The sequence below is a fragment of the Malus domestica genome, chromosome 14 (genome assembly GCF_042453785.1).
Source record: "Malus domestica chromosome 14, GDT2T_hap1".
In the NCBI taxonomy this organism is placed as follows: domain Eukaryota; kingdom Viridiplantae; phylum Streptophyta; class Magnoliopsida; order Rosales; family Rosaceae; genus Malus; species Malus domestica.
This window is the reverse complement of record NC_091674.1, coordinates 11,602,001-11,625,558: the sequence shown is the minus strand read 5'-3', so window position 1 is coordinate 11,625,558 and position 23,558 is coordinate 11,602,001. Positions and strand designations below refer to the sequence as shown.

Sequence of the window (23,558 nt, the reverse complement as noted above, 5' to 3'; positions counted from 1 at the left end):
GAACGGCACAAACGGAGAAATGACCTGGATTTTGTAAACAAACCTGGATTTAGAATAACAAAATTGCCTAAGTGAACGCCTGGGTGCACCCCGACGCTGCCTTACGCCAACCCCCACAAAACAGAGGTGAAAACCCAGCCGCCTCACCTCTAAGGCCGCCTAGGTGCACCTCGAGACTAGTTTTCTAAAACACTGTATGGACATAATCATATCAACTAAGCCCAAGAGGTAAATAGCAAGCAATGAAAAATAAAAAATATATATACAAATAGTGATAAAAACTTACCCTATGTTTGAATGAGAAAATGATAGAATTTTATTTTCTAGAATTGTGAATTTTTCTTGTTTGGTTAATTTAAAAGAACAATAAAATTTGAATACGGAATTTAATGTGTCTATGGCATCATTAATATACAAATGAGCTAGTAATAGTGGTGTGGTGGCGACGACAATGGTAATTAGCAATTCTTTCATCCAAACACATTGTTAATCTTTTCTTTTTCAATTGTTTGAGTTTTAGTCCAACTACGTGAGGTTCCGTCATAGTAATAAGACCTTGTCTTTTGTATTTACCAAAATAGATGATGATGGGTGGTAATGGATGGGTTTATGGAACACAATAGAATGGATTATTGGGAATGGATCGCCTTACTTATCACCCTACGCACCATATACCAAAACCAATTTGAATGATTTGTTCAATTTTCTGTCCACTCCCAATTAATCAATAACACTTATATTTTTTTGCAATTTTACAATTTATTTCTTTGAAATATAGTTCAGCTGTGACAGCCCGTCCCTAATTTTAAGAATTTTTAAAGTTTTAATAAAGGATTTTACAAAAATGCCCTTCGAGGCACGCACATCATTCGAGGTTAATCGTTGTGTCGTGCCATCTAAGATTTGTTTTCTTGACATATCCTCGTAGTACTCGTCGTTACGGACGTGTGGGCGCAGACGGTTCGTGATTTGGAGTTATATCGAAGAAGTTATTAACGTTTGAAATTTGGAATTTTAAGGAATTATAATTTTAGTAAAATATAGAAATTCTTTTATGAAATTGGACGGCCCAGATTTATTGATGAATGAAATGGATGGCTGGGATGAGGGAAAGGTTTTTGGTGTGTGTATGTGTATGAGAAGAAGAAACAGAAAACAGAAAAGAAGAAGAGACTGGGCAGAAATGCCCAATCGGAGAAGAAGAAGGTGAGAGCAAACCAGAAGAAGGGAGAGGAAGAAGCTGACCAATCAGGGGACGGAAAGGAGGGAAAGGAGGGAGAGTGGTGCGCGGGGGAACAGGAGGAATGGGTCACCCTTGACCCGCGCGACCCAAGCTTCCAAATCGGCGGGTTTTCGCCATTTCCGTCCAAATTTCCGACGAATTGAGTCAAGGTACCACTCCTAATCATCATCTAGGCCTTCCCTCTTTACGTTTCACCCCAAGAATCATTGAATTTCGTTGTGATTTCGCGAAGAACACCCCTACGGGTGCCGCGACCCTTTTGTTTAAATTCTCCAAATTTTGAAATGTTTTCTTTCAATTACTAACACCTTTAGCATTCCTTTAGGACCTAGAACAAAGCCCAAGAGGTAATTGAGGCGTTGGAACAAGTTTGAAGGTCGAATTGGAAACACCCAAATTCTAGGGTTCTTCACGGTTTTGGTGAAATTGAAGCACTTCCAGGCCAAATTGGCCTTGGTCTCAGGTATGAAAGTTGTTCTACTCATTGAGATCTTCAAATCTGCAAATTTTGGTAATTTTTGGAAATAGTTGAATTTTCCGGCGAGCCGGGGGCGGCCAACCGCCACCCGCGGCGGCCCGCGCGGCGGCGCGTGGCCAATGGCCGCCAATGTCATTATTAGCTTGTGATTAAGGTTCTAGGTTCTGTTTTGATAATTGATGGACGTAAATTGAATAATTGAACCTAAGTTGGTTACGATTCGGGGTTAGGTGAAAATGTGAATTGACGATCCGACCGTTGGATCGTCATCAAACTTTGATACGTTGTAATACGTAATATTTGAGGATTATAGGAACTTACGGATTGGGAATCCGATTTACGGATATTCCGGAATTGGAATTGTAAGTTCATAAAATAGAATGTTAACCGTCACTTAGTTTTGGAAATTGACGGAGATCCGACCGTTGGATGGTAACGAAATTTTAGGATGTTGTCCTAGAGGTATATTGTGGACCTCTGGAAGTTTCGGATTTGAAATCTGAATTGCAGATCATCCGGATCGAACTACGTAGTGACGTGTCTTATATAAGTTATGTATTCTATCGGCAGGATTTCTGAGGTTGGGTTTGATTATTGTTCTAGGCGCTAATCTTCATGACGCCTTGATGTGTGGTGCTAGGGAGTTGTTGAGCGAACTCCAGGTGAGTGGGCAGTTTGTATTACCTTTATACTATAAATTTTTCCCAGAAGATGAATTTATACGAAATTATGTTTTGAAAATGCCATGCATAGAATTATTTGGAAAATGTGAATTTCATATGAGTTATATGATTGATATATGATGCATACATGTTGCATGGTGCTGTGGAGGCACAGGTAAGTCAGGTGAGTTCATTATTCATTTAATTGATTGTTGATAAGATGTTTCAAGCTCATAACCTGCACCCTAGGTGTTAGTGCTTATTTTATTCACCACACCGCACGCTCGCCTTGGATCCAAGTAGGTGGATGTCGTACAGACCATGTGAGGGTTCCGACATGCTAGTCGTATAGATCACTAGGCGTGATTCCGACTAGTGGGTGATCTTAGTTATGCGCGCTGATGATTGATGAGAGAAGCACTAGAGCGTATTTTTACACCTTTCATCGTATAGACTACCTTACGTAGTTCCGAGTGATGTGCAGAGTAGGGCCGTACAGGTCACGGTGGTGACTCCGGCATAGTGGGATTTTGAGCTGTTGAATTGATCGTATAGGACCAACTGCAGGGTCTCCGATTGATTCCTTATTTCACCTGATTTATATTTTGATTTATGGCATGGCATGTTTTTCTTGAAAAATGTTAAAGATTTGGGATTCAAGTTTTGAGATTTCATATGGTTATATATATATTTTTCTGAAAAGTGTTAAAGGTTTGAGATTTGAGATTTTTGCTTATATATATGTTTATATATATGCTATTTTCTGGGAAAGTATACAGGTTTTACGGTGAGGGGTTAGAAATATTTTAAATGAAAAGTTTTCGAAAAACTTTGTTTTACTGACCCACTCAATTTTGTTTTGCGCCCCTCCAGGTTCAAGTTAGCAGAGCTTTGGTGGCCACGAGGAATCCAACGGTGTTCTGACAGAATTCACAAAAGTAGGACTCACCCTCGGGTGTGTCATCTTAGTAATTGGAAAATTTTTTTTAAAGCTTCTGAACTATGTAAATGGTTACGTCACTCTCACGTGACGGCCAGCACGCCCTCCTTCGGGACGGGGTGTGTCAGTTGGTATCAGAGCCTAGGTTGCAATTCTGGACATCTTGAGAATTTCCTAGTGTCTTCTGTCAGAACTATACCGCCTCATAGCGAGCCACGTAGTTCGGATGAGCCTAAATTCCCTGATATAGTAGTTTGGGGGGAAATTATTGTCACTATGATTCAGTCTATTATCTAAAGGAACCTTTGAGACTGATTATAAGTTAAATTTGAATACAGACTTGCCTTGTTTCCATTCGGATGTTGTTACTAATCCGGTCGAGGTGTTATGTCGTTTTTGGCGGGATAATAAGAAGAAGTGACGTTCTTTGGCGACCACAATCCATTGTACTTTTTACCCGGAGTTTACGAGATGTTGTTGGGCTTTGAGGACTTTGAGAATATGATCAGCGAGAGTAAAGAAGAATAAGAAAAGAATGGTAATTAGAGGAAAGGTGAGAAAGTTAAAGATCCGTCATATCAAGGACGTCGAAAGAATCAGAGCTTCAAAAGAAGTGAAGTTAGAACTAATTCTTCCAACTGAGGTTTTAGTGCCACTGGTCCGAGGCGAAGTGATAGATTTACGGGTGATCCCAGATCTTAAAGACAAGGTGACTCGAGTAAGGGAAATGTACCTTTGTGCCATAGGTATAATATTAGACACTTTGGAGAGTGTGGGAATCAGTGAATGTGTTCATGTGGACGGATGGGACATAGAGGTATGAATTGTCCCTGGAATCAGTTGTTACCCAATAGTCTTCCTTAACATATCACTTGGAAATATTGACGAGTAAGTCGTACAGGTCACTATATGTGACTCCGACTTATGTGCTAGCATGGATGGTCGAGTTGTAGACTCAGTCGTACAGGTCATTCTAGCTGACTCCGGCTGATATATTTCTTATTATGGTCGATGTTGCCAAAGAAAGTAATGTTGGAGCACGATCGAGGCGTATTTATGTATTTCTAAGGAAGAACAAGATGATAATATTACACCCCTCAGGAATTGTTACTTAGTTATCGAGACAACAGTGAGTTATTTGTATTGCGGGCTGCAGACCGTAATATTTATAACTTATTTGTTGGATTCGTTAAGTAAGTAAACAAGTAAGGCACTTTATGTTGATTTGGTTTATTAAGGGTGTCCAGTGATGGTGAAAAATGTCATGTCAGTGAATTTGATTCCGTTGGATATTATGGATTTTGAGGTGATTTTTTTGGCACCAGTGGGTGCAGTATAATTGTGTCAAGCTAGATTGCTATGGGGAATCAGTTAATTTTTGTTGACCTGGATGACCAGAGGTTACTTTTGGGGGTAAGTAAAGTGGAGTGAGTTATGCCATTATTCCTGTTGAGAGAGCAAAGAAGATTGTTATCAAAAGGCTGCCAAGATATTGAGTTCATATGGTGCTAAATGATGTTGATCCTAATAGTATGGAAGATGTAAAGATGGTTAGACATTTTCTTGGTGTATTCCCAGATGACTTACCTAGATTGCCGCCAGGCAGAGATGTGGGTTCCATTATTGAATTGTTTTTAGGTACAAATCCTATGTTAGAAATTGGTTCAGGTTGAGTTAAAAGTTCCATTCAACTTATTATATCACATTGGAAAAGCTCCGGTTTATTTGTGAGGAAGAAAGTGGACATTAAGGCTAGGCATTGATATTAGGTAATTGAATCGGGTAACGATTGAGAGCTGTTATCCATTGTTGTGTATTAATGATTATTTGATCAGCTCTGAGGCGCCTGGGTACTTTCTGAGATTGACTTGAGGTCTGAATGATATTAGTTGAAGATTAACAGTGGGGATGTCCATAAGACTGAATCCAGGACTCGTTATGGTCATTTCAAGTTGGGATGCCATACGGAGTGACGAATGCACCTGCTACTTTTATGAGCTTACTGAAGGAAGTATTCCAGTGATATCTAGATCGGTTTGTTGTTGTTGCCATTGACGAGATTGATAAGATTAGAGCAGTGCATGCTAGATATTTAAAGTTGGTGTTGCAAAGATTGAAGGAACGTTGATGTATGCTAAGTTTAGCAAATGCTAATGTTGGATAAATTAATTATATCTACTTAAGGTATTCAAGTGGATTCTTAAAAGAGTAGCAACGATTGAGAATTTGGAACAATTGCGAACCGTGACTGAGGTTCAGAGTTTTCTCGGATTAGCAGGATATTGTCGATAGTTCGTCCAAGATTTTAATTATTGCTTCGCCCTTGGCGAGATTGATGAGAAAAGAGGTTAAGTTTGAGTGGGATGAAAAATTGTGAGTAGAGCTTCAGCAAGTAAAGTATTCCCTCACTCATGCATCTGTTTTCGCACTCCCAAACGATAGTGGTAATTACGTGGTCTATAGTAATACTTCTTTGAATGTTCTTGAATGCGCGTTGATGCAACATGGTAGGATGATTGCCTATGCTTCATGGCCATTGGGATCTCATAAGATGAATTACCCTAATTATAATTTGGAATTAGCAGCTATCATCTTTGCTTTGAGAATTTGGAGACATTGTCTTTATGGGAAGAAAAGTGCATGATTGTTACAAATCAAAAGAGTACCCAATATCTGTTTATTCAGAGGTATCTTAATCTTAGGCAACAAAGGTGGAATGAGTTGCTTAGTGATTATGATTGTGTGACGAGGGTGGTCAAGCTAATGTTGTGGCTGATGCATTTAGTAGGAAGACCCCAGTGAGAATTAATGCTTGGTATGCTTGCTATGTTCATCTTCTTGTGGATTTGAAATCTACTGGAGTAAAGTTGAGTATCAAAAATCGAGAAGAAGCCTTACTTGCTAATTTCTAAGTTGGACCCATTTGGTAGATCGTACTCGATACTCAAGCGTTTGACGAAGAAATTCAAGAATTTATTTAAAGCAAGGAATAACGGGATAAAGAAGGACCTTAGAGTTAGAGAATCAGATGGCAAGCTTATGCAAGGGAACAAAGTGTTTATGCCTAATGGTGTGGAATTAAATAAAGCAATTTTGACGATGTACATTATTCCACTTCTACAATGCATCCCAAAAGTACTAAGATTTATCATACCATTCGTTCATGTACTATTGACGGGTATGAAAAGAGGAACGGCGAAGTATGTTAGTAGGCGTATCATCAGTCATCAGGTTAAAGCAGAAAGAAATAAGTCTTTTGGAATAATGTAGTCATTTCCCATTCCACGGCGGAAATGGGAGAATATTACTATGGATTTCATGGACAAGCTTCCTCGTATACCAAATAGTTAGGTTGGAGTTTGAATAATAATTGATTGACTTGTGACGTCAGCGCATGTTACTTCAGTATGAGAACATCAACCTTTCCAGATAAGCGCAACAGTCATTTATTTGTTTTATGGAAAAAGGAGATTGGGATCTGTTAAACTTCTTGGGTATGTTGGTTCCTTCAGTTTGTTCCCTAGAGTAACGCCATAAGGCCGTGGAAAGCTATGTCTTGTGTTTCGAAATTGTTAGAATTGGGGACGGATGATATTCAAGACTCTGAGTTTGGTGAAAATTTATGGAGGAATCTTTCAGTGGAAGAAACTACTTGAAAGTCAAAGAATCGAATGAGAGAGATGTGTTCCGGGCTGTTTCATGGATATTGATGGATTGTAAAGATTGTGTAAATTTCGAGGACGAAATTTCTGTAAGGTGGGTAGATTGTGACAGCCCGTCCCTAATTTTAAGAATTTTTAAAGTTTTAATAAAGGATTTTACAAAAATGCCCTTCGAGGCACGCACATCATTCGAGGTTAATCGTTGTGTCGTGCCATCTAAGATTTGTTTTCTTGACATATCCTCGTAGTACTCGTCGTTACGGACGTGTGGGCGCAGACGGTTCGTGATTTGGAGTTATATCGAAGAAGTTATTAACGTTTGAAATTTGGAATTTTAAGGAATTATAATTTTAGTAAAATATAGAAATTCTTTTATGAAATTGGACGGCCCAGATTTATTGATGAATGAAATGGATGGCTGGGATGAGGGAAAGGTTTTTGGTGTGTGTATGTGTATGAGAAGAAGAAACAGAAAACAGAAAAGAAGAAGAGACTGGGCAGAAATGCCCAATCGGAGAAGAAGAAGGTGAGAGCAAACCAGAAGAAGGGAGAGGAAGAAGCTGACCAATCAGGGGACGGAAAGGAGGGAAAGGAGGGAGAGTGGTGCGCGGGGGAACAGGAGGAATGGGTCACCCTTGACCCGCGCGACCCAAGCTTCCAAATCGGCGGGTTTTCGCCATTTCTGTCCAAATTTCCGACGAATTGAGTCAAGGTACCACTCCTAATCATCATCTAGGCCTTCCCTCTTTACGTTTCACCCCAAGAATCATTGAATTTCGTTGTGATTTCGCGAAGAACACCCCTACGGGTGCCGCGACCCTTTTGTTTAAATTCTCCAAATTTTGAAATGTTTTCTTTCAATTACTAACACCTTTAGCATTCCTTTAGGACCTAGAACAAAGCCCAAGAGGTAATTGAGGCGTTGGAACAAGTTTGAAGGTCGAATTGGAAACACCCAAATTCTAGGGTTCTTCACGGTTTTGGTGAAATTGAAGCACTTCCAGGCCAAATTGGCCTTGGTCTCAGGTATGAAAGTTGTTCTACTCATTGAGATCTTCAAATCTGCAAATTTTGGTAATTTTTGGAAATAGTTGAATTTTCCGGCGAGCCGGGGGCGGCCAACCGCCACCCGCGGCGGCCCGCGCGGCGGCGCGTGGCCAATGGCCGCCAATGTCATTATTAGCTTGTGATTAAGGTTCTAGGTTCTGTTTTGATAATTGATGGACGTAAATTGAATAATTGAACCTAAGTTGGTTACGATTCGGGGTTAGGTGAAAATGTGAATTGACGATCCGACCGTTGGATCGTCATCAAACTTTGATACGTTGTAATACGTAATATTTGAGGATTATAGGAACTTACGGATTGGGAATCCGATTTACGGATATTCCGGAATTGGAATTGTAAGTTCATAAAATAGAATGTTAACCGTCACTTAGTTTTGGAAATTGACGGAGATCCGACCGTTGGATGGTAACGAAATTTTAGGATGTTGTCCTAGAGGTATATTGTGGACCTCTGGAAGTTTCGGATTTGAAATCTGAATTGCAGATCATCCGGATCGAACTACGTAGTGACGTGTCTTATATAAGTTATGTATTCTATCGGCAGGATTTCTGAGGTTGGGTTTGATTATTGTTCTAGGCGCTAATCTTCATGACGCCTTGATGTGTGGTGCTAGGGAGTTGTTGAGCGAACTCCAGGTGAGTGGGCAGTTTGTATTACCTTTATACTATAAATTTTTCCCAGAAGATGAATTTATACGAAATTATGTTTTGAAAATGCCATGCATAGAATTATTTGGAAAATGTGAATTTCATATGAGTTATATGATTGATATATGATGCATACATGTTGCATGGTGCTGTGGAGGCACAGGTAAGTCAGGTGAGTTCATTATTCATTTAATTGATTGTTGATAAGATGTTTCAAGCTCATAACCTGCACCCTAGGTGTTAGTGCTTATTTTATTCACCACACCGCACGCTCGCCTTGGATCCAAGTAGGTGGATGTCGTACAGACCATGTGAGGGTTCCGACATGCTAGTCGTATAGATCACTAGGCGTGATTCCGACTAGTGGGTGATCTTAGTTATGCGCGCTGATGATTGATGAGAGAAGCACTAGAGCGTATTTTTACACCTTTCATCGTATAGACTACCTTACGTAGTTCCGAGTGATGTGCAGAGTAGGGCCGTACAGGTCACGGTGGTGACTCCGGCATAGTGGGATTTTGAGCTGTTGAATTGATCGTATAGGACCAACTGCAGGGTCTCCGATTGATTCCTTATTTCACCTGATTTATATTTTGATTTATGGCATGGCATGTTTTTCTTGAAAAATGTTAAAGATTTGGGATTCAAGTTTTGAGATTTCATATGGTTATATATATATTTTTCTGAAAAGTGTTAAAGGTTTGAGATTTGAGATTTTTGCTTATATATATGTTTATATATATGCTATTTTCTGGGAAAGTATACAGGTTTTACGGTGAGGGGTTAGAAATATTTTAAATGAAAAGTTTTCGAAAAACTTTGTTTTACTGACCCACTCAATTTTGTTTTGCGCCCCTCCAGGTTCAAGTTAGCAGAGCTTTGGTGGCCATGAGGAATCCAACGGTGTTCTGACAGAATTCACAAAAGTAGGACTCACCCTCGGGTGTGTCATCTTAGTAATTGGAAATTTTTTTTTAAAGCTTCTGAACTATGTAAATGGTTACGTCACTCTCACGTGACGGCCAGCACGCCCTCCTTCGGGACGGGGTGTGTCATCAGCTGAAGATTTTCTTAGAATGCTCTCATGACATGAAAACATAAATATTGACGAGAATTGCGCATATGAAAACTTGGCCATTTGTATGGAATTTGAATTGTGTGATTGAAAATTTATTGTATTTTGTTTAATTTTCAGCTTCAAGTTCATAGAAAGAGGTAATTGTCATTGTTAAAATTCAAATTGTATTTATGAGCCCATTGTTTCGTCGTGCTCATGTATGGCTCAAGATCATTTTGAATATTTGCATATTTTATTTTGGTATTGTAATAATAGGATTTTTAATTTTAGTCTTGAGTAGGACTTTGATTGATTGTGCATTACGGGAGGAATTGTAGATTGTAGGTGTATGCTTACTGTGTAAAAACCACGTTAACTTTTCAACATTTGAAGCATAATACTTTAGGAAAACATTAGGTTTATGAGAATGGCAATAAATTAAAACATGCAAGTCTATCATTAGTAATGCCTTTTTGGTTTTCTTTTAGGGTTATTATACAAAATGGTCCCTGAGATTTGCATGATCAATAGAAATGGTCCTTGAGATTGTCCACCATTAATGATTTTGTTCATTCTGTTAAAAACTTCGTTGAGTGTTCCGGAGCTTTTGGTCGGAAGTTTGGGCAATTTTCAAAGCTTCGTAACTCAATTGTTTCTTAACCAAATTCGACCCATAATATATCAAAATGAAGATAGGAAAGTGTAGAATAAGATTATATCATTTGGAAGCCCAATGGTTGCCAGAGATGGCCGGAAAATAGCCTAAAGGTGACTGGTCCGAGGGAAAACTAGAAAACTCCCCGGAAACTGGGTAAACTTTAAACGTTCATAACTTCTTCAATACTTAACCAAATCGAGTGATTCAAAAATGAAAATAATACTTCTTGACGAGAAGAAGAGAATGATACCTTTGTCGAACAACGGCTTGAAAGTGGCTAACCATTTTTGAGTTAGCCACTTTCGAGCATTTTTCCGGCCAGACCACGGCAAGTTAGTATAAAGAAATATACCATTCTCTTCGTCTCGTCGAGAAGTTTGATTTTCGTTTTTGAATCACTCGATTTCGTTGAGTATTGAAGAAGTTAGGGAACGTTTAAAATTTATCTAGTTTTCGGCGAGTTTTCCAGTTTTTCCGTGGACTAGTCACATTTCAGGCTATTTTTCGACCATCTCTGGCAATCATTGGGCTTCCAAATAGGTAAAATCCAGTTCTACACTTTCCTATCTTCATTTTGATATATATGGGTCGAATTTGGTTAAGAAACGATTGAGTTACGAAGCTTTGAAATGCCCAAACTTCTGGCCAAGAGCTCCAGGACACTTAACATAGTTTTTAATGAAAGGACCAAAATCATGGATGGTGTACAATCTCAGGGACTATTTCTATTGATTTGAAATCTTAGGAACCATTTCTAATGATCATGCAAATCTCAGGGACCATTTTGTATAATAACCCTTTCTTTTTTGTTGAGAAAATTGGGATTCCTTTCAACAGACTTTATTGCTCATATGATCTGGGAGTACTTACAAGAACTATAGCAAAGCTGGCAGCTTCGCTTTCTTTATCAGTCACTAGAAGAATAGTGGAAGCAGGTGAATTTAAGAGGATTGGCTTATAGATGGATGGCTTTCTAATTTGTATGACTACATGTTTACCGCTACTATTGAGGTTCGTCCAAAACTTGCTCAAAAAGCAGACTGTTAGTGATTTGAGCTGGTTGTAAATAGTATCATCTCTTTGTAAAGAACACTTTAAAATCATATCTCTAGAACACTTTAAAATCATATATCTTAGTGTAAAAATATTATATGTAAAATAATATCACCCTAGATGGTCTTAAAACCCGAGGCATCGCGCGGAGGGCTCAATTGCTTGTAACACCTATTTACATAATATTTAAACATGAGAATTGGATGCCCCACATTTCAAAAAAAATTTCTACGTAGAAATCCTAACAACCATTGCTACTAATTTAATAACTTAATATTTTAAGATATTGGTACCAAACGCGTTTTTAACATTTCTCATTCTAAAAAACTATTCTCTAATTAAAAAACTAGACACATTTTGACATCATAAAACTGTAAAATCCTATTTGTCATTTTCATTTTCGTTTTCGTTTCACAGTATAGTTCTTAAAAAATCGTTTTGTAAAACGTTATCGGACAATAAAGTGAGAGCCCAAAGAAAGCATGAAAACAAATGTTAGCCCAAACAGATAAATGCCCAAACCGGACATAAAACCCCATTCGAGAAGCTGAAAACCAAGGAACTAGACCTGGCATTCGTGTCGTGTTTTCTGTGTTTGTGTCATACCCGATATCTTAACGGGTCATGTCGTGTAACACCCGTTAAAATAAACGGATAAAATTACCTGACCCGAAATCGACCCGATAATATTAACAGGTAATATGATCCGATCCGTTAAGGAAAATATATTTTAAACCAATAAATAATCAAATGAAAAATATAATACTAAATAAGTATATACATACCATATTGTCACATCCAAAACATAAAAACGCATTTTTTTAAAGTATATTTTCACTTACCTAAAGTCTTTAATAGTTTTTTAATTAACGTAGAAGTATAAAAAAATGTAGAAAAAAATATATAAATGCTCGTAATGACAAACTTTATAACTTTCATGAAGAGCTTAATTTTGAAATTCGCCACTATAATTATATAAATCATGGATCAAAATTTAATCGTTGATTGTTGTTTACATTTACGCTTCATTCTTCTCATCAAATATTTTTTTTTTTCAGATTTTCTTTTTGAAAACTTGATCTATTAGAGGATGCAGGAAGATGAATGGTTTGAATCGTTGATATTATATTCAGAGTTTTACGGTTAGTGAAAATATTGTTGGATTTCAAAGTTGACCCCTTTATAAAAGTTGTAAAGTTTGTTACTACGAGTGATTATATATATATATTTTTTACATTTTTTACACTTCTACAATAATAATTATTAATTTTATTAATTTTTCCCTCAAATAAAAAACATTATTCATGAAAGTTTGGAAGATTTTAAAAATTTAAACGATAATGTAAGTGTAACCATTATTTACTTGTGGATGAATAATGATGAATCACGAGTGTTTATATATTCTTTCACATTTTTCATACTTGTATGTGTATGTATTCTTAGTTCTTGCCTATACAAATACTATATTAGTTTATTTTAATTTTGGACAATAACATGTTAAGTAAAATTTATCCTAATAATGATAATAAGGAACTCTCATAATAAAAATAAATAATAGCTAAAACTTTTTTTTAAAATTTATATAGAATAATAATACAAAACTGTATATTTAATGTAGAATATATTGTCTATATTAATATGATTATTGTATTTTATAATAAATCTTTTAGTAATTAAAATTTAAAATTATCAAAATAAATTTTTTCTTAATGGGTCGAAACGGGTTAGTCACTTGTTACCCGTGTATACCAGTTAAGAACCCGTTATTAACAAGTTCTTAACGGTTATCCGACAATAACCCAATAAATTATCGTGTTGATCCGCGTTATTTTCGTATGATTTTTGTGTGGTGTTACCGTTACGTGTCAGAAACTGCGGGTCTACAGGAACCGTCGTCGTCGATCCAAAATTCGAAATACAGATAGTTTCGATAGCAGAGCGTAGAGCAGAGAACAGAGCAGGATTGCCGTGTCGCACAAGCACAACAAAAACGTTGGTGAGTCCAATTCATCCATCGTTCTTCCGTTTCTTTTCATTCTCCTGAATCGAATCAAAACTTTGAAAAATAAACAAAACCCTAGCCCCTTTTTCAATTTTTGTCGGGAGAGGGGTAGGGTTGGGGTTAGGGTTAGGATTAGGGTTAGGGGTTGGGGTGCCTATAAATTGCTCTACTTAACTGATTTTGGTGCCGTCAGGTGGTATTCATCATGGATTTAAACTTAGATATTGGTGATGCAAATACAGCATTTCGCAAGCCTTCAACTGATACAGCCAACCGGAAGTATCGCCGCCGTTCTCCGCTTAGCGGCTCATCTCCCTCCAATGGTTAGTTTTCCAATTTTCGGTTCAATATACACAAGTTACAACAGTCACAGGCAGTCTTCTATTTGTGAGAAGGTTCAGTAGAATTGACAATTTGACTTACAATTCATGTCACTCGCTTGGGGCTCATTTTATAATCATTTGATTTTTTTAGTTTTTGTTTTCCCTGTTTGTTAAGAGATTGGGGAAGGTATATGGGGAATACCTGTGGGAGTTCAGGAGTAAAAGTCGAGGAGGGAGAAATGAAGGATAATATTCGGAAACAAAAACTAGAAAAGGAAACCAACATGCATGTTTTATAACCATTTCATTTTTAGTTTTGATTTTCACTTTTAGTGATTGATGTTTTGGGGAAAAAGAGGGATGAAAACAAAAAAAGATCTTGAAAGTGAAAACAATTAAAAATAGTTTTGGTTGGTTTTTAGTTTTCATTTTGGGTACCTTTTGGTGGAGGAGCTAAGTGAAAAGTTCAATAAACCGGAGTCTTTGTACTTTCTTATGTAATAAATGCAGTTTCACATGTAGTCCGCAAGTTTATTGTCTTTGAGTCTCTCCATGTTGATTCATGTACCAATTAGCCTATAAAACGGACTACTTTGTAAGCTTTTAAATTAAGTGTTCGTGGAAAGAAATTCTGGATTTTCTGCTTGTGTATGAGGCACAGCAACCTTGGAGTGAGTCCAAGGCACCTTCGATGTGAGGCTGAAGGCTGGTTTGATGCCGGAATTTTTCTAAATGCTCTATTGTTGTGATTCCAATACACCTTTAGTGTGATGCCAAACATAGGAGTGAGTTCGGATATCTTGTTGCATTTCCATCTACTCCTACTGTCCTACATCAGCTTTCCTTGTACATTTCTTCTACATCTCTCCTACCATCATCATTCCTCCACTCTTCTACATCCCTCATATTTCTCATGTATTTGCCCTACATGAGTGAAAACTAAACATGATATGGTTTAATAGATGGTCTACCTATTTTGGTTCCACCTATGCCGTATTTGTCTTGTGGTCCTACTTCCCAATTATTTTACAGAATCTTAAAGCAATCTTAAGTTCCCAATTGAGGATGAAGTATATTTTTGTAATATCATACCCATTTTGGTATTCTTCTCAGAACATGATTGCTTGGCTGGCTTTCTTTTCAGATTATATGTTTGTATGTGCACGTGTGTTTTGGGTTAGATATTACTTGCTTATGTCGAAGATCGTGTGTGCCTTCTGATTCAGTTAGGTTCTCTTTGCAGATTTGACTAGTTGGACATTTGGAGCAGAAGAAGATAATGAAGCAATCTTCTAGCAACTGTCAAAATATAGGGTTTTGAATTCTGTTTTCCATTTATGCGTTACATAAATGAGTCTTGCTTCTGCTGCATGATTTTTCAGCTAGGCCACAGTTTGGCAGTGGCATCGCACAGTGATTATATTTTCTAGCTGTGTTGTATTTGTTATAATGATATATCTATGGCGAAACTGTTTCATCAAGAGGTTTCGATTGGATTTTTGTGCGGCTTCAGCTATCCAGAGGACTGCCTTGATATCAACTTATGACAGGGAATCAGCTTCAAATAGGACATTTCCAAAGCCCGTCCTATCAAGTGTATACTATGAGCAGCACCAAATTTCATCTACCCGATATTTTTGTTCTTGTGCTCAGTCTGTAAGGCTATGTTGGGAAGGTTCTTCTCCTACAGTTCTGTTGAAAAGGCTCCAAATAGCCTTGAAGGAACATCAAGTAAATGAAGCATGGGAGTCCTTTATTGATTTTAAAAGGTTGCATGGCTTTCCTGAGGTTTTCATTGTCCGTAAGCTGATAACTGAACTGTGCTATTCATCTGACCCTCACTGGCTGCTAAAAGCATGTGATGTAGCCTTGGAAGTTTTGAAAGATCAATCAGACTTACTGCAGTCTGATATCCTGCAAAAGCTCTCCCTCTCTTTAGCTCGGAGTCAAATGCCAAAGCCTGCTACAATGATTCTTAGAATATTACTGGAGAAAGATAATTTGCCCCCCTTGAATGCGTTATGCTTGGTTGTTCTGCATATGGTAAAGACTGAGGTTGGGACGAACCTTGCATCTAATTTCTTAATTCAGATTTGTCATCGTTTCCAACGTTTGAGTGTAAACAAGAGTGGTCATGCAAAGCAGATTCAACCTGATACAATGATTTTCAACCTTGTCCTTGATGCTTGCGTGAGGTTCAAATTATCTTTCAAAGGCCAACAGATTTTGGAATTGATGCCTCAAACAGGAGTTGTTGCTGATGCACACTCTGTTATCATTATTTCCCAGATCCATGAGTTGAATGGTCAGCGAGACGAGATAAAAAAGTATAAAAGTCATATTGATCAAGTTTCAGTTGCTCTTCTGCAACATTATCGGCAGTTCTATGATAGTTTGTTGACCTTGCATTTCAAGTTTAATGACATTGAGGCAGCCACTGAGCTTGTATTACAAATGTGTGACTACCATGAGTCTCTTCCGGTTCAAAGAGACAGAAAGAACTCTCATAAGTCTTATAATGTTCCAATTGGATCTCACAATCTCAAGTCTGGGTTGCAGATGCAGATTTTACCCGAGCTGCTGCAGAAGGATTCTGTGCTAAAAGTAGAGGGAAAACATGAGCTTGTTATTTATTGGAATGGGAAACTTGTCCTTAGTAATAGGGCTCTGGCAAAGCTCGTAAATGGATACAGAAAGGGTGGAGATACTTGCAATCTTTCAAAAATTCTACTAAAAATGCAAAAGGAGTTATGTTCCTCAAGAGGATCTGGTTTGTGTTCTGATGTGATTGATGCTTGCATTCATTTAGCTTGGCTAGAAACCGCCCATGATCTTTTGGATGACCTAGATGCAGCTGGGTCTCCCTTGGGCTTGACTCCCTTTATGTCACTCTTGACAGCCTACTACAAAGAAAAGATGTTTCTGGAAGCAAAGGCATTGATTAAACAAATGAGGAATGCTGGCCTGCTTGAAAATTTATCTGACGAGATGGTTGTCTCCAAGTGCGGATCAATAGTGGATTCCAGTGCCATGTTTACAAATGCTTCAAGCTCTACTGTTAAATCAGATCTGGCAAATGCTTTGCTTCAGGAAATGAGAGATGAGAAGAAGGAAATTCCGTCTACTGTTTATCAGTTCAATTCTTCCATCAACTTTTTCTGCAAGGCCAAAATGATTGATGATGCTTTAAAGACGTACAGAAGATTGCATGAGATGAAAATTCAACCCACTGAGCAAACGTTTACCTATCTGTTATATGGGTATTATTCTCTGGGAATGTTTCGTGCTATGACAATCTTGTGGGGCGACATTAAGAGGAATATCGAGAGTAGCAATTTGGTGGTAAGCAGAGATCTCTATGAGTACTTGCTGTTGAACTTTATTCGTGGTGGTTACTTTGAGAGAGTGATGGAGGTCATTGACTATATGAAGAAACGTGGTATGTACACTGACAAATGGTTGTATAGAAGTGAGTTTGTAAAACTTCATAAGAATCTTTACAGGAATTTAAAGGCATCAGAAGCCAAAACTGAAGCTCAAAGAAAGAGGCTTAAGTATGTAGAGGCATTTAGAAAGTGGGCAGACATTGACTGAAGTTCCAAGAGAAGTTTAATATGACCTGAGACTATTTACTGCAACGTTCTTGCTGCTTGCCTTTGAAGGCTAATGTCAAATGGGTAGGAACTTCATTTGGATGTTGCTAGAAAATATAGGAGACCTAAGAAGTCAATATGAGGGTAAATACAATTCACTATTGTATCTGTAAGCGGAAAAAGAAAAGCCATTTGTGGTGCATTATATTTCTACCCTAAAACAATTGCGTCATACTCCGAGCTTCATGTTTGATGTTGATGGTTTTGCAACATCAAAGATATGGAAGTTGGATTATGCAAAACTGTTGCACTATGTGAAAACTTTGAATGATGTCTTTTGGTCGTGCAATGAGTTGTATAACGAGAACTTATCTAAAGAAAATTTGTTTTGTCTACGAGAACAATAATTGGCATCAGGACATTACTGCTATGCTCTTAGAGGTTATGCGGTTTTTTTTTATAATTGCTGCTCTGCAACTACTTCATAATATCAGTACTCAGTGAATCAATGAGGATTGAAGGTTTGGAAGTGGTCTCGCATTTTTGTTCCATTACAATTGAAAAGGTACCTATGTTCTTTTTCATGATGAGATACAATCCTTCTTGTTCTTGGTATGTACAGCAACGTGTCTTGTTAATCACATATTCCTCTATTTTGAAACAGAATTTTATTCTACAAGTAAGTAGGTGACTTGTATATTTTTGGTGAAACATAGTTTTTGATAATCTTGGATCTAACGGAAGATGTGATACATAATTAAGCGCAATGGCGTTCTAGGATTCATATACCCACTTAGTGGGAAAAGGCTTTGTTGTTATTTTGATAATCTGATAAGCTAGAAAGCGTCAAATAGTTTGTACTAGAAATTGTGCCCGCGCGTTGCTGCGGAATTGAAAATTGTATGAAAAATTACGCAACTGTATTCTCTTCATAAAACAAATATAACAGAGTTTTAAATAATTAGATAATGGAAATTGGATACAAAAATATTAAAGTGGCAAAGTAAATGTAAGTGGTGAGAAAAGCTATACTAATTTTGCCCCCGATCTTTATCGAACATAGGCTTGAACAAAGAAGCAATCATTTCTACTTTTGGTGATTGAATACAAACTCCAACATAAAATACATGACATGATAAAGCAACAAACTTTATAGGTGACATCGTATGAAAATTGCTAGTCCAGACGCAATAGTGTAATATAATAGAATATAATAGGATTTAAAAAAGTTCAATTTCCATATCAACTAAGTTGCTGAAACAAAATTTAAAATCAATTCAGTTACAATTCATCTAGTAGGATAATCATCAATTAAGTTGCATTTCAACAAAAATTAGACTGCAACCTGTAAGTGAAGAAAAAGAAGAATCTTACTACTATAAGCCCAGTTTTCTTGTCGAGCTCATACTTAACCTTGCTGCGTTTGCCAATTTCAACAAACTGATATAGAAATAACCATACTCACAAACCGGTCAACAATCAAGAAAATGGGAGTGTGTGTGAGAAAGAATCCAACCTTAATTGTGCGCATGAAATTCAGCAACTTCCTATAATACCTCTGTAATCGTATCACCCATGAAACTACATAAACAAAACCAACAAATGTGGAAATCTAAAGGCATCATAAACATCACAGATTAAACACAACTTATGATTAATCTTCAAGATGTAAAATTTAAAATTATTACTCACATCAGCATTCGACCAACAAATAAGTACAATTATCTAGATACTGATGAATTAAAGCTTGCAGCAACAATTTCAAGACCCATTGACATCACGCAAGCGGATAAAATGTATTAGTTAATTCCCAAGCTAGTAAGATAATGAATTTCATGAACAAAAAAGGAGAGATGCAACTCCAATTTAACATGTCAAAAGCATTGCAACTATAGGTTTGGAAATTATAAAAGTCCATCCAATCAATAGACAGAAAACAATAGTGGTGAGTAGGTGAATATGCAACCAAGAATCTAAAATATACTTGACAAATTTGCGATTCCATTGTAGCCTAAATGATAACAAATAATTTGCCCATTATAGACACAGTACAATTTATATACAAACTCATCATGAATGAAACAAATTTAAACACCAAAACAGAAATTTATTCCTCCAGAGTAGAGGGGGGAAATAATTTTTTACTTGAAAAGTTGGAAGTAGCACTACTGCATAAATTACAAATGCAAATTGAGGGAATACCTATCAAATAAAGTTGACTACATTCTGAGCAATGCTAGAGAATATTATTAATCTTTTCAAGTGCTACATGCAGCGAACATAAAGTTTGGATACCAGACTGGCTCCTAGTTGTTTCCAAAGAAGGAAAAATTGACATTATTTTGCAATAAATTGCAGAGAGTACCTTACACAGAAAACAAAAACAATCAACCAACGATGTACGATGATAAAACTATAAGACAAAATAAAAGGCTGATATTCAGATGATCCATGGTGATGGTGATCCAAAAAAAAAATATATATATATGGACAACAACTTCAAAATTGAGTTTTAGAGAGAGTGAGAGGTGAAATCACCTTGTAACCAGAGACCAAATCCATTTTTTTTCTCATTACCCACGTTGCAATTCAACTAGAGAAATCCCGAAACCAAACACCCAAACACAATACAATCAAATATCAGCACGAAATATTAATTGGAAGCTAAAAAGATTGAAACTTGCCTACTGTGATGTATACAGTTTGAGCATTTGCTTGTGAGACTATTGTGACATGCTAATCTCAGCTTAGGTAAAATCCATAAGATATCTTATAATCCATGAGATAAATTATTGCGTCAAAGTTATACGCTAAAAGAAAATTCATACTTCCATATGAACCCAAAGGACAATTTTTGCATATACCTTGGTAGGTTCATTCTCTAGATGAGTTTCTCTACTCATCATCCATGTCATGTGAAAACCTCATGCTAACTTCTGAAAGCCACCAAAAAAATGAAAAATAAAATTAGACAAAAAGGTTGGAGAGAATATGAAATAACTAATTAGAGAGAGCAGAACCATAGTAACCAATCGGGAAAGATGCTTTTAAATTCAAGAAAAAACATTTAAGAGAAAGTGAAAATAAAAACCATCAATTTTCAATTATTTTTCAGTCTTACAGTTAGGATTACATAGAAAATATAACTAAAATCCACAACTTTCTCAGAAAACTACAACTATTTTTACAAATTTCCATCACCCAACATTGAAAAATGAAAATTAAGAAGCAACACAAAAGTAGGCAAACAACAGATAAAAGAACAAAACACGTGAGAACCGAAACGTTAAAAACAACACATACCCATTCAAAAACAAAAAATCCTAGAAAATCTGTATATTAGCACTCCCTGCAATACCCCAAAATCAGAAAATTAGAAAAATTTAGTTTGATAACATTGTACCTTAAGAAACCTCTAAATTTCTAGTCAAAGGAAAATTAATACCACATCTGCATAAAAAATAATCAGAAGATAAAAACTCAAATTCATAAAGCATTTGTTCAAAGTATTTATTAGAGAAACTTACATATGGATGAAGGTGTCGATCTCTTGTATCATGTAAAGCAGCATTGCCTGGACTTCGCGAATATAATAGGTTCTCAGCATTCAAATGATTTTCATACACTTTGCAAAAAACCCGACCATATAACTGCACAAAAAAATTAAAAAAAAAAATTATAATGATAAATTCGAATCTATAGTACAATAAAGAACAAAGAAAAAGTCACTTATTATAAATCAGCTACTTTGCTTCATCATCGTCTGCACAATCTTCTGCCAATTCATACCTAAATATCCATAAGATCTAACAAATAAATCGCCTGAAAAAACATATGAAATCCAAACTCCAGCAGTTTTGAAGTAACCTAAAATAAAAATTATTCTTATAGATACAAAGAAACTAAACAAAATTTATACCTTTCTCTTTTTTGGGATTTGAAATTCTCGAGAGCCCCATCCTCATTTTCTTTAGTCCAGACAACAGATTGAGAAGCATCTTTACAGAATACACACATGCATGAGTCAAATTCGCTTGATTTGACATTCGGCCATGAAAACGAAGAAAGGGAGAGGTGGCCGTGCTCTACCTTTATCGGCGATGGGATTTGCGGAGTCCTCCGTGAAGGCAGAGTCATCGATGATGAGTGCAGAGCCGATCTGAGCAAGGCACCGCGAGATGGTGATGGATCTGGATCCAGTTTGGGGGTTGAACTTTTGGGGATCGATTTAATTTCTTGTTTCAAAAGTGTTAATCGCAGAAGACACAATAGAGACGTTTGCGGGAGGTGTGTTAGGGAAGCAGAGGGCTAGAGTTTTTTTAGAAAGAAGCAGACGTCTGAGAGCTTGGCTTCGAAATGGAACGAAGAGTCCAGAAGCACCAGAATTTCTAGAACCACATCAACGCGTCGAGATCCCATAGAAGCAGGTTTCTTTTCCACGATGACCAACACGTGTATACAAAGGGTACAATTGTAACTTCACTGTACAAAAACGGAAAAAATAGCTGTGAATGGGCAGCAGCTCAAGGGCAGTTCCGCCAAAACACTGCTCGTGAACAGTGCTTTTCCACCGGGTTTTAGTATATAGATAATTTGTTTATTATGCCCAATATGGCCAAATTGCCATTTTTCAGTCATACTCGTGCGTTGATCAGTTCTATCTATCTTTGCTGGTATGCTGGAGCTGAGATAATTATTTCTGTTTTTCCCCTTCTGGAGAGTTGTACGTTAATCTGCTGTTGCCAATAACTAGGTTATGTAACCAAACCTTTGTTAATTATGTTTTTTCTTTTTTCTTTTCCTTCTTATCAGCTCATTTCTATCTTCTTTCGTGCCCTCTTATTCACTTTTTTATACCTCCTGGAAGCAGAGCAGTTATTCACTGTTGAAGGTATAAATTGTTTGTCCCTCAAACTATAACTGCTGGGATGCACGGGAAGATAGAAGACTAACAAAACGTTGCTTTTTCATGCCGGTTACCAGTTACTAAAAAGAAGAGATTGATCAAGGATGACAATGACATGACTAAGAAGTAGAAAAGGAAAAAAGAAGCTGAAGCGAACCTAGAGAAATGATCCTGAGGAGAAAGACCAAGATCATGAGGATGCAAATTTTGACAAGAAAAAGAAGGCGGCCAAGGAAACCATTGCAGTGCAGCTATCATTACAGCATATCTGATGAGAAGAGAACATCTATCACAAGAAGGTGTGACAAATCCGTTTTAAGTTTTGCTAGTCTTCATATGTAGCTGGTTGCTGCTGCTGTATTTTTTTGAAATCCAAATAGTTTCTTGTGAGTTTGTTTGCCCCAATGATGGTTTTCTTGATCAGGTGATGCAAGACTGTCTTATAACACTTAATGACATTACATTCTGATATACTCTTCTATGTGATCCTCGCAGCTAAAAATGTATGAGAATATGGGCTTCAAGGTGGATCGTGCCAACCCCATATATAGGTTTTGTTCACCTGAAAGTATTAGGTACACTTTGTTCTTTCTTTGCTTCGCCTTCTCCTCCTCCCCCTCTTTCCTTATGTCCCACACGATCTGTCTTAATGAAGGGATGATTGATACATCATTCTAGGCTGGCAATGGATCAAGCCATGTGTTATAACCCTTATGGAGTTGAGTTCTAACCCTTAAACTAACCGTAATCTCGACCATAAAAAATAACTAGGAGTACGAGTACTGGATATGTTCATTTACCATGTGCGTCCTTTGGGTCAGCACAGGATATGTTATAACCTACTCATTTTCGGTGGAGTGTTCAAATTTATTGGCAAATGTGAATGTGACATCCCGTCCCGAGATTTATCGTATTTTATTCTTAGTAGTAGTGAAATCATCAAAAATGCCCCTGAGATGCCACGTAAGCTTTCCACCTGGACCTCGATTTTCCCCTTCATTTTTCCACTCTTATTTTACTATTCTTGAATAGTACTTATTTTTATGAACACGTGACTACAAACGGAACTCAATTCGGAGTTATAACAAGCGAGCTATATTCGAAAATGTGTAAAAATACCTAAGGCAAATCTTAAACTTGGAAATTTCCCTCAGGCAGCGCACCCTTGCTGGAATATTATTGAGTGTCTGAGTAGTCTTTGTGCAGTGGGAAGACATGCTTTTGTTTCTGGTGGAAATTGAGGTGATTTGCATGTGGGAGTTTAAT

General features: G+C 37.1%; 1 protein-coding gene and 2 long non-coding RNA genes across 3 annotated transcripts; all 3 read left to right on the top strand.

Moving 5' to 3' along the window:
- The first annotated feature begins 1,151 nt into the window (after window positions 1–1,151).
- Window positions 1,152–3,677, top strand: LOC139191307 (uncharacterized). The gene is made up of 4 exons (XR_011575304.1): window positions 1,152–1,392; window positions 1,569–1,706; window positions 2,325–2,383; window positions 3,257–3,677. It is a non-coding gene; the product is annotated as an uncharacterized lncRNA (long non-coding RNA).
- Window positions 3,678–7,372: 3,695 nt separating this feature from the next.
- LOC139191308 (uncharacterized) lies at window positions 7,373–9,894 on the top strand. Its single transcript, XR_011575305.1, has 4 exons — window positions 7,373–7,697; window positions 7,874–8,011; window positions 8,630–8,688; window positions 9,562–9,894. It is a non-coding gene; the product is annotated as an uncharacterized lncRNA (long non-coding RNA).
- Window positions 9,895–13,306: 3,412 nt separating this feature from the next.
- Window positions 13,307–17,915, top strand: LOC103454994 (pentatricopeptide repeat-containing protein At4g17616). Its single transcript, XM_008394587.4, has 3 exons — window positions 13,307–13,464; window positions 13,664–13,793; window positions 15,037–17,915. The coding sequence occupies exon 3, from the start codon at window positions 15,243–15,245 to the stop codon at window positions 17,385–17,387; it is 2,145 nt and encodes a 714-aa protein (XP_008392809.3). The 5' UTR covers window positions 13,307–13,464; window positions 13,664–13,793; window positions 15,037–15,242; the 3' UTR covers window positions 17,388–17,915.
- The last annotated feature ends 5,643 nt before the right edge of the window (window positions 17,916–23,558 follow it).

Bases quoted from the DNA above. Each gene is read 5' to 3' on its own strand.
- LOC103454994 (XM_008394587.4), top strand. From the start codon at position 15,243: ATGATATATCTATGGCGAAACTGTTTCATCAAGAGGTTTCGATTGGAT.